Source organism: Oncorhynchus gorbuscha, unplaced genomic scaffold, assembly GCF_021184085.1.
Source record: "Oncorhynchus gorbuscha isolate QuinsamMale2020 ecotype Even-year unplaced genomic scaffold, OgorEven_v1.0 Un_scaffold_6994, whole genome shotgun sequence".
Lineage (NCBI taxonomy): Eukaryota > Metazoa > Chordata > Actinopteri > Salmoniformes > Salmonidae > Oncorhynchus > Oncorhynchus gorbuscha.
Genome location: NW_025750480.1, coordinates 1 through 14,438, shown reverse-complemented (window position 1 = coordinate 14,438; position 14,438 = coordinate 1). Strand labels below are relative to the sequence as shown.

The 14,438-nt window shown below is 46.0% G+C and overlaps 1 protein-coding gene across 1 annotated transcript; it reads left to right on the top strand.

Annotated features, from left to right (window-relative positions):
* Positions 1-1,396: 1,396 nt before the first annotated feature.
* On the top strand, positions 1,397-9,302 carry LOC124029613 (serine protease 27-like; the record flags this gene model as incomplete). The annotated part of the gene is made up of 8 exons (XM_046341265.1): positions 1,397-1,424; positions 5,706-5,726; positions 5,859-6,021; positions 6,140-6,408; positions 6,506-6,651; positions 6,902-7,214; positions 8,720-8,885; positions 9,046-9,302. Coding segments are annotated over exons 1-8 (1,357 nt in total), but the record flags the coding sequence as incomplete, so codon positions are not given.
* Positions 9,303-14,438: the final 5,136 nt, after the last annotated feature.

Sequence of the window (14,438 nt, the reverse complement as noted above, 5' to 3'; positions counted from 1 at the left end):
GTATACTTTCAACTGGTAAAGGGGAAAAAATCCCTACTAGCCTGTGATGCCTGGAATGAGGATACAGAGCTTTATTTATTTAGAACAGCCATACCTTTTTCTTCAAAACAACCCAGGAGGAAGAGAGATCACTATCATATTAACTTCGTGAAAAAATACCACACAATAAAATCTTGCTTACGGACTGCCATTCCACACCCTGTTGTGTTTGGGTTTTTGATAAGAAGTATGCTTTGGACAACCCAACGATGACCCAACGATGACATCATCCAATTGAAGTTGACATTTAAAACAGTTAACCCATAATAGTCTAAGCCCTGTGCGTGTTCCTTTCCACAGAGGGGTCATATTAGTGTGTCACCCAAACTGTTTAGAGGCTACAGACAGAAGTTGGCAAATCGTCTGTACCGACTTCAGACTAGTCCCAAGATGCTTGTTGGGGGTCACAGATCAAACCGTTCCGACGCTACAGGCGATTTTGTGAGAAGACCAATTTTCAGGATGTCTCATGGTCTGACAACCACCGCTCTCGCTCTGTCACCTTCCACAGCAGATGAGGAAGTGAGGCATCGGCGGAATGAGACTCATCCAATACCAACATCCAGATCTGTCTAGTTTAAACTAACAGGTGTTTATTAGATTATCATGGAGGCCCAGACGTCGACTTTAGGGGGTTCTAAGGTAAGGGTTAGGATTAGGGTTTAGTGTAGGTTCTTGTCTTGTGCCTCGGTGGCAAAACTTAGTCAGTGCTCCTAGACATGGAAAACTTAGTCAGTGCTCCTAGACATGGAAAACTTAGTCAGTGCTCCTAGACATGGAAAACTTAGTCAGTGCTCCTAGACATGGAAAACTTAGTCAGTGCTCCTAGACATGGAAAACTTAGTCAGTGCTCCTAGACATGGAAAACTCACAGTAAGTATTTGGTGTGTTGATTTTAGTCTCATGATCATAAAGAATTCCAGACACAGGAACTCGCTCTCTCCTTCACAATTTCATGCACTGCTTTGTTGTCGGGCAATGAAAGATAGCACTGTTAACATCTACACGTAACATTTATAAGATAAAGTTGTAAAATTACAACTAAATCACAGAAGTAAAATGATTCTAAGTTGTCAATGATGTGATAAAAATAGTGCCAACATTCTAACTCTGTAATGGAAACCAAAGAGCTAGGATTAGATTACAGCATTAGTTATGCATGCTTAGAAGGAAGTGGGGATTTTGTTTAAGGAAAGGTATGTAAGAGACTTATCACGTGTGTAACTAGCAGGTAATGTGGTGTGTGGAAGGGAGGAGCTGAGAAAAGACAACAGAAGAGAGGGATGCTTAGGAAGGAAGATTGACTCCAGGGTACCAACAAGAAAGCATGGCCTTCCTCAGCACTCTTTGTGTGGTGACCATAATGGTGACATTCCTGTCAAACGGTAAGTAAATACAATTCTCAATGTATCGTTCTCCATTTATACTCACCTGGTTTAAAGAAGTTCGCCACTAAGTTCATTTCAACTTGTATAAAAAAGAAATTTGGACTGAATGAATTAACTGAACTCAAATCGATTTAAAACTGCAATATGTCACTTCTTGGGCGACCCCGAACAAATTCACATAGAAATCTGAGTTATATATATCTCATTCTCTTTGAAAGTAGGTCTAAGAAGCGTTTTGGAGTCTTTTACTTTCGGGTTTATACACCAACATCAAACCGCTGAAAATATTATAGTTTGGGTTATGGTTATGGAAAAGCTATTCACAGCAGTTTAGATGGTACAATGATTCTCCACACATTGTCTGCTTGTTTTGTCAAATAAACTGAAATAAGGTGAACTACAAGAATTTTTGCAACCAGGAAATGTTGGAGCGATTTCTGAGAAATATAAGAGTTACTGGGTAGGAAGATATGTTTCCGTTGTCCTGTAAGTAGTTGGTGACAGGAAAGCATACCTAGCAGGCTCAACTTTCAAGTTCTTCTAGTTAATTAGCCACGTTTGCATGCGGACAGGTATGTGTTTTCAAAAGTATTGAGTGAAGCAGAAATACTAATTGATGACATTGAGAAAAGAAGAAAGGTAACAAGTCCCACATCTAGATTCTAGTTTACAGGTAGGCCTATGCGTTTCAAAAGTATCGAGTGAAGCAGAAATACTAATTGATGACATTGAGGAAAGAAGAAAGGTAACAAGTCCCACATCATCTAGATTCTAGTTTACAGGTAGGCCTATGCGTTTTCAAAAGTATCGAGTGAAGCAGAAATACTAATTGATGACATTGAGGAAAGAAGAAAGGTAACAAGTCCCACATCTAGATTCTAGTTTACAGGTAGGCCTATGCGTTTTCAAAAGTATCGAGTGAAGCAGAAATACTAATTGATGACATTGAGGAAAGAAGAAAGGTAACAAGTCCCACATCTAGATTCTAGTTTACAGGTAGGCCTATGCGTTTTCAAAAGTATCGAGTGAAGCAGAAATACTAATTGATGACATTGAGGAAAGAAGAAAGGTAACAAGTCCCACATCTAGATTCTAGTTTACAGGTAGGCCTATGCGTTTTCAAAAGTATCGAGTGAAGCAGAAATACTAATTGATGACATTGAGGAAAGAAGAAAGGTAACAAGTCCCACATCTAGATTCTAGTTTACAGGTAGGCCTATGCGTTTTCAAAAGTATCGAGTGAAGCAGAAATACTAATTGATGACATTGAGGAAAGAAGAAAGGTGACAAGTCGCACTGATACATCTAGATTCTAGTTTACAGATAGGCCTATGTGTTTTCAAAAGAGTTGAGTAAATTGGAGCCGAGGAGATCTTTGTCAAGTAATTCAGCATCTAGCTAAGATGTTTGGTGCAGTATTTCTCAAGTGGAAAAATGTGCATGACAACTAGTCATTTATCATTCAATGACAGCAAACACTTCCCACTGGGCAAAAACTGGTTGAATCAACATTGTTTTCATGTCATTTCAGCTCAAACTGTCAAAGTGATGTTGATCAATGTAAAAAAGTAAGCAACATTAAGGGAATTTCATATTTTTTTTCACCCAACTTCGAACCTTAATCCAATGACATGGTGATGTTTTTGTTGATTTCACGTTGTATTCACGTTAGTTGACAGTTCAACCAAAGTAAATCCAAACTAGACATTGATCTGACATCTGTGCCCAGTGGGTTCATGTTTCCACTCCTACTAGGAGGAGTACGTTTTACCAGTCACCGACAAAAAGGGCGTAGACTTCAACTACCGAACTTCGACTTGCCTCAATCATTTTTTGGTGTGCCGAAAAAAGAATGCCAAACACCAAAACAAAAACGTCATAATATATGCGCAAACTGTTTTGGCTGGGAAGCATACGGTAAGCAAACCTCTATGGGATTGGTGTGCCCCCCACGGGGACGGTTGAGCTAACGTGCACTAATGTGATTAGCATGACGTTGTAAGTAACAAGAACATTTCCCAGAACATAGACATGTCTGATATGGGAAGAAAACTTACATTCTTGTTAATCTAACTGCACTGTCGAATTTACAGTAGCTATCACAGTGAAAGAATACCATGCTATTGTTTGAGAAGAGTGCACAGTTATGTACTTGAAAATGTATCATTAAACTAATTAGGCACATTTGGGCAGACTTGATACAACATTTTGAACAGGAATACAATGGTTCATTAGATCAGTCTAAAACGTTGCACATACACTGCTGCCATCTAGTGGCCAAAATCGAAATTGAGCCTAAACTGCAATAATACATTGTGGCCTTTCTCTTGCATTTCAAAGATGCATGTTTTTTTCTTTGTATTATCTTTAACCAGATCTATTGTGTTATATTATCCTAGATTCATTTCACACACAAACTTCAAACTGTTTCCTTTCAAACGGTATCAAGAATATGCATATCCTTGCTTCAAATCAAAGTTTATTTGTCACATGTGCCGAATACAACAGGTTGAGTACAACATGAAATGCATACTTACGAGTCCTGACCAACTGTGTAATTTTTAAGTAAAAAAAATGGTATTTGATAAACGATAGATAAGTAAAGAAATAAATTGACAGTGAAAATAACAGTAGCGAGGCCATATACAGGGGGTACAGCTACAGAGTCAATGTGCGGGGGCACCGGTTAGTCTGGCTAATTGAGGTAATATGTATATGTAGGCATAGTTAAAGTGACTATGCGTAGATAATAAACAGAGAGTAGCAGCAGCGTAAAAGAGGGGTTGGCGGGTGGGATGGCAGGACACAATACAATGTGCGGGGGCACCGGTTAGTTAGGCTATGACAGGGATTTTGGCCTTGTCGGGTGCCTGAAGTACATACTGTGTGTCCAAGTTGTTGAAGAAAAAACCCTTGTCTAATCCGAGGTGAGTGATCACTGTCCTGATATCCAGAAGCTCTTTGTCTAATACGAGGTGAGTGATCACTGTCCTGATATCCAGAAGCTCTTTGTCTAATCTGAGGTGAGTGATCGCTGTCCTGATATCCAGAAGCTCTTAGTCTAATACGAGGTGAGTGATCGCTGTCCTGATATCCAGAAGCTCTTTGTCTAATCCGAGGTGCTTCTGGGACAGTATGTTCACTCTGATCAGTATGGGACAGTATGTACACTCTGATCAGTATGGGACAGTACGTACACTCTGATCAGTATGGGACAGTACGTACACTCTGATCAGTATGGGACAGTATGTTCACTCTGATCAGTATGGGACAGTATGTACACTCTGATCAGTATGGGACAGTATGTACACTCTGATCAGTATGGGACAGTATGTACACTCTGATCAGTACGGGACAGTATGTACACTCTGATCAGTATGGGACAGTACGTACACTCTGATCAGTATGGGACAGTACGTACACTCTGATCAGTATGGGACAGTATGTTCACTCTGATCAGTATGGGACAGTATGTACACTCTGATCAGTATGGGACAGTATGTACACTCTGATCAGTATGGGACAGTATGTACACTCTGATCAGTACGGGACAGTATGTACACTCTGATCAGTACGGGACAGTACGTACACTCTGATCAGTATGGGACAGTACGTACACTCTGATCAGTATGGGATAGTATGTACACTCTGATCAGTATGGGACAGTATGTTCACTCTGATCAGTATGGGACAGTATGTATACTCTGATCAGTATGGGACAGTATGTACACTCTGATCAGTACGGGACAGTATGTACACTCTGATCAGTATGGGACAGTATGTTCACTCTGATCAGTATGGGACAGTATGTTCACTCTGATCAGTATGGGACAGTATGTACACTCTGATCAGTATGGGACAGTATGTTCACTCTGATCAGTATGGGACAGTATGTACACTCTGATCAGTATGGGACAGTATGTTCACTCTGATCAGTATGGGACAGTATGTTCACTCTGATCAGTATAGGACTGTATGTACACTCTTAGAAAACAATTGTTCCAAAAGGGTTCTTTGGCTGTCCCCATGGCAGACCCTCTGAAGAACCCTTTTAGGTTCCAGAGAGAACCCTCTTGGGTACCATATAGAACTGTCTGTGGAAGGGTTCTACCTGGAATCCAAAAGGGTTCTTCAAAGAGTTCTGGTGTGGGGACAGGCTAAGAAATCCTTTTAGGTTCTAGATAGAACCAAGTGTACCCAGTGAAAATGCCAGGGTTTGGATACAGAGAGTAAGGGAAGGATTAAGGGATTTCCTTTTCTTTCTGTCTTGTATTTCAGGCTCTCATTCACAGCTGAGTGGTAAGTCCTTTTCACCACTTACAGATATTCTCTAAATCTTAACATTTAAACCTTTTATCATGCACTGTCACACCAATGTGACCTCTTCGACACGAACTTTCCAAATAACCCATCATTCTCTATCGCTGTTAGTGTGCGGAACCCCTCCTCTTAACACTAGGATCGTGGGGGGTCAGGATGCTCCTGCAGGGAGTTGGCCATGGCAGGCCAGTCTTCACAGTTCAGGCAGCCATTTTTGTGGGGGATCCCTCATCAACAAAGAGTGGGTGCTGACTGCTGCTCACTGCTTTTCCAGGTGAGGATTTGCAGGATTGTGGGACACATTTAACCCGAATGTCAAACCGAATCGAGACTAAACTGTTCCACTCTTTAAAAAACAATACTGTTACCTTTTTATATATTTATTCTCTCAGTATCAGTACATCAAATTTGTTGGTCTACATGGGTCGTCTGAGCCAGCAGGGCTCCAACCCCAACGAGGTGACACGGACAGTCACTCAGATCATCCTCCACCCCAACTACACCAGAAGTACCAGTGACAACGACATGTGTCTGCTGAAGCTCTCCTTCGCTGTGACTTTTACAAACTTCATTCGGCCAGTCTGCCTAGCTGCACCAGGCAGCTCCTTCCATGATGGGGCTACTAGCTGGGTCACCGGCTGGGGCAGAATCAGCAGTGGAGGTGAGTGTTGTAGCTTGCTTTAAGTACTGCTGATGATGGATCAGAATTCTGATAGGTATTATGTATGTTGAGGAATACCTGTTTTGTTGCTCCTCAGTGTCCCTGCCCTCACCACAGACCCTACAGGAGGTGGATGTGCCAGTAGTGGGGAACAGGCAGTGTAACTGTAACTATGGAGTTGGTTCCATCACCGACAACATGATCTGTGCTGGTCTATCAGCAGGAGGAAAGGATTCCTGTCAGGTAAAATCTCTTGGTTATCTTCTTTGTTTATTACAATGTGGGCTAATGACACATTCGTAATCTGTGTCTGGTTTCTCAGACCCAGATTATACCTAGCCTGGTCCTAAATTGGAAAGCACTTTCAATACAGATTATCCATTAAAAGTGCTTTTTAGTCCAAAACTTTTTTGAAATTGGTGACTGAAAAACTGACCCATTATGTTTCATAAGAAAATCTAATCTCGGTGTCTGTAAATCTGTCGATGGATAGGGGGACTCGGGAGGTCCAATGGTGAGCAAACAGGGTATTCGCTGGATCCAGTCTGGGGTTGTGAGTTTCGGCAACGGGTGTGCCCAGGCAAATTTCCCAGGAGTGTACGCAAGAGTGTCTCAGTACCAGACCTGGATCAACACCCAGATCACCAGTGACCAGCCAGGATACGTCACCTTCTCCTCCAGTGGGACTGATTCTGACCTCAGTGTCTCCTGTAATGGTCTTCCAGCCCCAGCCACCACCACAACTGCCCCTACGACCACCACTACCACCACAACTGCCCCTACAACCACTACCACCACAGCTGCCCCTACAACCACTACCACCACAACTGCCCCTACAACCACTACCACCACAGCTGCCCCTACAACCACTACCACCACAGCTGCCCCTACAACCACTACCACCACAGCTGCCCCTACGACCACCACTACCACCACAACTGCCCCTACAACCACTACCACCACAGCTGCCCCTACAACCACTACCACCACAACTGCCCCTACAACCACTACCACCACAGCTGCCCCTACAACCACTACCACCACAGCTGCCCCTACAACCACTACCACCACAACTGCCCCTACGACCACCACTACCACCACAACTGCCCCTACAACCACTACCACCACAGCTGCCCCTACAACCACTACCACCACAACTGCCCCTACAACCACTACCACCACAGCTGCCCCTACAACCACTACCACCACAGCTGCCCCTACAACCACTACCACCACAGCTGCCCCTATGACCACCACTACCACCACAACTGCCCCTACAACCACTACCACCACAGCTGCCCCTACAACCACTACCACCACAGCTGCCCCTACGACCACCACTACCACCACAGCTGCCCCTACAACCACCACTACCACCAAAGCTGTCCCTACAACCACTACCACCACAGCTGCCCCTACGACCACTACCACCAAAGCTGCCCCTACAACCACTACCACCACAGCTGCCCCTACGACAACCACTACCACCAAAGCTGTCCCTGGGGCCACAACTACAACCAAAACTACCCTTGTGACCAAAGCTGCCTCTACGACCACCACAACTGCTCCATCCATTACCACCACAGTTTCCCCTACCACCACAACTATGACCTCAACTGCCCATACGACCACCACTAGCACCATAACCACAACTACTCCTAAAACCACCACTACAATTGCCCCTAAAACCACTCCTGAACGTAAGTGGATTTACTTCCTTCTGTGAAAATTGCTGCCCCCTCCTGGAGCCACACCCATCTGTTACTCCTGTTGTAGCTTTAGCCACACCCATCTGTTACTCCTGTTGTAGCTTTAGCCACACCCATCTGTTACTCCTGTTGTAGCTTTAGCCACACCCATCTGTTACTCCTGTTGTAGCTTTAGCCACACCCATCTGTTACTCCTGTTGTAGCTTTAGCCACACCCATCTGTTACTCCTGTTGTAGCTTTAGCCAACCCATCTGTTACTCCTGTTGTAGCTTTAGCCAACCCATCTGTTACTCCTGTAGTAGCTTTAGCCACACCCATCTGTTACTCCTGTTGTAGCTTTAGCCACACCCATCTGTTACTCCTGTTGTAGCTTTAGCCACACCCATCTGTTACTCCTGTTGTAGCTTTAGCCAACCCATCTGTTACTCCTGTTGTAGCTTTAGCCAACCCATCTGTTACTCCTGTTGTAGCTTTAGCCAACGTATCTGTAAATCTGCATTTGACCACATCCAAACTTTAGTGTTTATCCCTCTCTTTCAATCTACACTCAGCCAAAAGTCAGCCCTGACTTCTGTAGTGCTTCTGCTCCCTGTTTCTGCAGCCGTGGTGTGTGGCAGTGCCTCTTTGAACTCCCTTCCTGATGGGGGCTTGGCCTCGGGGGGATCCTGGCCCTGGATAGCCAGTCTACAGACAAACGGAACACACGTCTGCGGGGGAACAATGGTGGCAGAGGACTATGTCATGAGCGATGCTGGGTGCTTCTCCAGGTAACACACTCCACTTGTATGTAAACGGGTGAGTTGGTCAGATGCATATGGTCAGATCTCCATCCCTTGGTGCTCAAGTTGAACCAAGGACCTATTACATAGAAGGTATTTGCAATGCCAAGCTATAAAGTTCCCCAACTTCACTATTCCCACGTCCCAGTCAGTCCGACGCCTCTCAGTGGACCGTGATCATGGGTCGTCTGAAGCAGAACGGCTCCAACCCCAACGAGGTAACCCTTAAAGTCATCAACATCACCATGAGCAACTTGACGGCGAACAACGTGGCCATCCTCCGACTGGCCAGCCAACCCAAGTTATCTAACTACATCCAGCCTATCTGTGTGGACCAGGGAAGCAACACCTTCAGCATTGGGACTCAGTGCTGGGTGGCTGGCTGGGACAAGGACCAGGGTGGAGGTGAGTCAGTGTGTAATACTGGAACAGACTAACACTGCCTCCTAAACTAAGCAGGGTTGGTCCTGGTTGTTCCCTGGATCAAATCAAATCAAATCAAATTTTATTTGTCACATACACATGGTTAGCAGATGTTAATGCGAGTGTAGCGAAATGCTTGTGCTTCTAGTTCCGACAATGCAGTGATAACCAACAAGTAATCTAACTAACAATTCCAAAACTACTGTCTTATACACAGTGTAAGGGGATAAGGAACATGTACATAAGGATATATGAATGAGTGATGGTACAGAGCAGCATACAGTAGATGGTATCGAGTACAGTATATACATATGAGATGAGTATGTAGACAAAGTAAACAAAGTGGCATAGTTAAAGTGGCTAGTGATACATGTGTTACATAAGGATGCAGTCGATGTTGTAGAGTACAGTATATACATATGTATATGAGATGAATAATGTAGGGTAAGTAACATTATATAAGGTAGCATTGTTTAAAGTGGCTAGTGATATATTTACATCATTTCCCATCAATTCCCATTATTAAATGGCTGGAGTTGGGTCAGTGTCAATGACAGTGTGTTGGCAGCAGCCACTCAATGTTAGTGGTGGCTATTTAACAGTCTGATGGCCTTGAGATAGAAGCTGTTTTTCAGTCTCTCGGTCCCAGCTTTGATGCACCTGTACTGACCTCGCCTTCTGGATGATAGCGGGGTGAACAGGCAGTGGTTCGGTGGTTGATGTCCTTGATGATCTTTATGGCCTTCCTGTAACAACGGGTGGTGTAGGTGTCCTGGAGGGCAGGTAGTTTGCCCCGGTGATGCGTTGTGCAGTCCTCACTACCCTCTGGAGAGCCTTACGGTTGAGGGCGGAGCAGTTGCCGTACCAGGCGGTGATACAGCCCGCCAGGATGCTCTCGATTGTGCATCTGTAGAAGTTTGTGAGTGCTTTTGGTGACAAGCCGAATTTCTTCAGCCTCCTGAGGTTGAATAGGCGCTGCTGCGCCTTCTTCACGACGCTGTCAGTGTGAGTGGACCAATTCAGTTTGTCTGTGATGTGTATGCCGAGGAACTTAAAACTAGCTACCCTCTCCACTACTGTTCCATCGATGTGGATAGGGGGTGTTCCCTCTGCTGTTTCCTGAAGTCCACAATCATCTCCTTAGTTTTGTTGACGTTGAGTGTGAGGTTATTTTCCTGACACCACACTCCAAGGGCCCTCACCTCCTCCCTGTAGGCCGTCTCGTCGTTGTTGGTAATCAAGCCTACCACTGTTGTGTCGTCCGCAAACTTGATGATTGAGTTGGAGGCGTGCGTGGCCACGCAGTCGTGGGTGAACAGGGAGTACAGGAGAGGGCTCAGAACGCACCCTTGGGGGGCCCCCGTGTTGAGGATCAGCGGGGAGGAGATGTTGTTGCCTACCCTCACCACCTGGGGGCGGCCCGTCAGGAAGTCCAGTACCCAGTTGCACAGGGCGGGGTCGAGACCCAGGGTCTCGAGCTTGATGACGAGCTTGGAGGGTACTATGGTGTTGAATGCCGAGCTGTAGTCGATGAACAGCATTCTCACATAGGTATTCCTCTTGTCCAGGTGGGTTAGGGCAGTGTGCAGTGTGGTTGAGATTGCATCGTCTGTGGACCTATTTGGGCGGTAAGCAAATTGGAGTGGGTCTAGGGTGTCAGGTAGGGTGGAGGTGATATGGTCCTTGACTAGTCTCTCAAAGCACTTCATGATGACGGAAGTGAGTGCTACGGGCGGTAGTCGTTTAGCTCAGTTACCTTAGCTTTCTTGGGAACAGGAACAATGGTGGCCCTCTTGAAGCATGTGGGAACAGCAGACTGGTATAGGGATTGATTGAATATGTCCGTAAACACACCGCCAGCTGGTCTGCGCATGCTCGGAGGGCGCGGCTGGGGATGCCGTCTGGGCCTGCAGCCTTGCGAGGGTTAACACGTTTAAATGTCTTAATCACCTCGGCTGCAGTGAAGGAGAGACTGCATGTTTCCGTTGCAGGCCGTGTCAGTGGCACTGTATTGTCCTCAAAGCGGGCAAAAAAGTTATTTAGTCTGCCTGGGAGCAAGACATCCTGGTCCGTGACTGGGCTGGATTTCATCTTGTAGTCCGTGATTGACTGTAGACCCTGCCACATGCCTCTTGTGTCTGAGCCATTGAATTGAGATTCCACTTTGTCTCTGTACTGACGCTTAGCTTGTTTGATAGCCTTACGGAGGGAATAGCTGCACTGTTTGTATTCAGTCATGTTGCCAGACACCTTGCCCTGATTAAAAGCAGTGGTTCGCGCTTTCAGTTTCACGCGAATGCTGCCATCAATCCACGGTTTCTGGTTAGGGAATGTTTTTATCGTTGCTATGGGAACGACATCTTCGACGCATGTTCTAATGAACTCGCACACCGAATCAGCGTATTCGTCAATATTCCCATCTGACGCAATACGAAACATGTCCCAGTCCACGTGATGGAAGCAGTCTTGGAGTGTAGAGTCAGCTTGGTCTGACCAGCGTTGGACAGACCTCAGCGTGGGAGCCTCTTGTTTTAATTTCTGCCTGTAGGCAGGGATCAGCAAAATGGAGTCGTGGTCAGCTTTTCCGAAAGGGGGCGGGGCAGGGCCTTATATGCGTCGCGGAAGTTAGAGTAACAGTGATCCAAGGTTTTACCACCCCTGGTTGCGCAATCGATATGCTGATAAAATTTAGGGAGTCTTGTTTTCAGATTGGCTTTGTTAAAATCCCCAGCTACAATGAATGCAGCCTCCGGATAAATGTTTTCCAGTTTGCAAAGAGTTAAATAAAGTTCGTTCAGAGCCATCGATGTGTCTGCTTGGGGGGGATATATACGGCTGTGATTATAATCGAAGAGAATTCTCTTGGAAGATAATGCGGTCTACATTTGATTGTGAGGAATTCTAAATCAGGTGAACAGAAGGATTTGAGTTCCTGTATGTTTCCTTCATCACACCATGTCCCGTTAGTCATGAGGCATACGCCCCCTCCACTCTTCTTACCAGAGAGATGTTTGTTTCTGTCGGGCGCGATGCGTGGAGAAACCCGTTGGCTGTACCGCCCTGGATAGCGTTTTCCTAGTAAGCCATGTCTCCGTAAAGCAGAGAACGTTGCAGTCTCTGATATCCCTCTGGAATGCCACCCTTGCTCGGATTTCATCAACCTTGTTGTCGAGAGACTGGACATTGGCAAGAAGAATACTGGGAAGTGGTGCGCGATGTGCCCTTTTTCGGAGTCTGACCAGAACACCGCCGCGTTTCCCTCTTTTTCGGAGTCGTTTCCTTGGGTCGCTGCATGCGATCCATTCCGTTGTCCTGTTTGTAAGGCAGAACACAGGATCCGCGTCGCGGAAAACATATTCTTGGTCGTACTGATGGTGAGTTGACGCTGATCTTATATTCAGTAGTTCTTCTCGACTGTATGTAATGAAACCTAAGATGACCTGGGGTACTAATGTAAGAAATAACACGTAAAAAAACAAAAAACTGCATAGTTTCCTAGGAACGCGAAGCGAGGCGGCCATCTCAGTCGGCGCCGGAAGATGCTGCTGGAAGTGGTGTTGGAGGGCCAGTAGGAGGCACTCTTTCCTCTGGTCAAAAAAAGAATATCCCCAATGCCCCAGGGCAGTGATTGGGGACATTGCCCTGTGTAGAGTGTTGTCTCTTGGATGGGACGTTAAAGTCTCTATAGTCATTAAAGATCCAATGGTACTTATCGTAAGAGTAGGGGTGTTAATCCTGGTGTCCTGACTAAATTCCCAATCTGACCATCATGGCCACCTAATCATCCCCAGCTTCCAATTGGCTCATTCATCCCCTCTCCCCTGTAACTATTCCACAGGGCATTGCTGTATATGAGAATGTGTTTTCAAATCAAATCAAATCAAATTTATTTATATAGCCCTTCGTACATCAGCTGATATCTCAAAGTGCTGTACAGAAACCCAGCCTAAAACCCCAAACAGCAAACAATGCAGGTGTAAAAGCACGGTGGCTAGGAAAAAACTCCCTAGAAAGGCCAAAACCTAGGAAGAAACCTAGAGAGGAACCGGGCTATGTGGGGTGGCCAGTCCTCTTCTGGCTGTGCCGGGTAGAGATTATAACAGAACATGACCAAGATGTTCAAATGTTCATAAATGACCAGCATGGTCAAATAATAATAAGGCAGAACAGTTGAAACTGGAGCAGCAGCACAGTCAGGTGGACTGGGGACAGCAAGGAGCCATCATGTCAGGTAGTCCTGGGGCACGGTCCTAGGGCTCAGGTCCTCCGAGAGAGAGAAAAGAAAGAGAGAATTAGAGAGAGCATATGTGGGGTGGCCAGTCCTCTTCTGGCTGTGCCGGGTGGAGATTATAACAGAACGTGGCCAAGATGTTCAAATGTTCATAAATGACCAGCATGGTTGAATAATAGTAAGGCAGAACAGTTGAAACTGGAGCAGGAGCATGGCCAGGTGGACTGGGGACAGCAAGGAGTCCTCATGTCAGGTAGTCCTGGGACATGGTCCTAGGGCCCAGGCCAGTTGAAACTGGAGCAGCAGCATGGCCAGGTGGACTGGGGACAGCAAGGAGTCATCATGTCAGGTAGTCCTGGGGCATGGTTCTAGGGCTCAGGTCCTCCGAGAGAGAGAGAAAGAAAGAGAGAAGGAGAGAATTAGAGAACGCACACTTAGATTTACACAGGACACCGAATAGGACAGGAGAAGTACTCCAGATAAACAAACTGACCCTAGCCCCCCGACACATAAACTACTGCAGCATAAATACTGGAGGCTGAGACAGGAGGGGTCAGGAGACACTGTGGCCCCATCCGAGGACACCCCCGGACAGGGCCAAACAGGAAGGATATAACCCCACCCACTTTGCCAAAGCACAGCCCCCACACCACTAGAGGGAAATCTTCAACCACCAACTTACCATCCTGAGACAAGGCCGAGTATAGCCCACAAAGATCTCCGACACGGTACAACCCAAGGGGGGAACCCAGACAGGCCGACCACAACAGTGAATCAACCCACCCAGGTGACGCACCCCCCCCAGGGACGGCACGAGAGAGCCCCAGCAAGCCAGTGACTCAGCCCCGTAACAGGGTTAGAGGCAGAGAATCCCAGTGGAAAAAGGG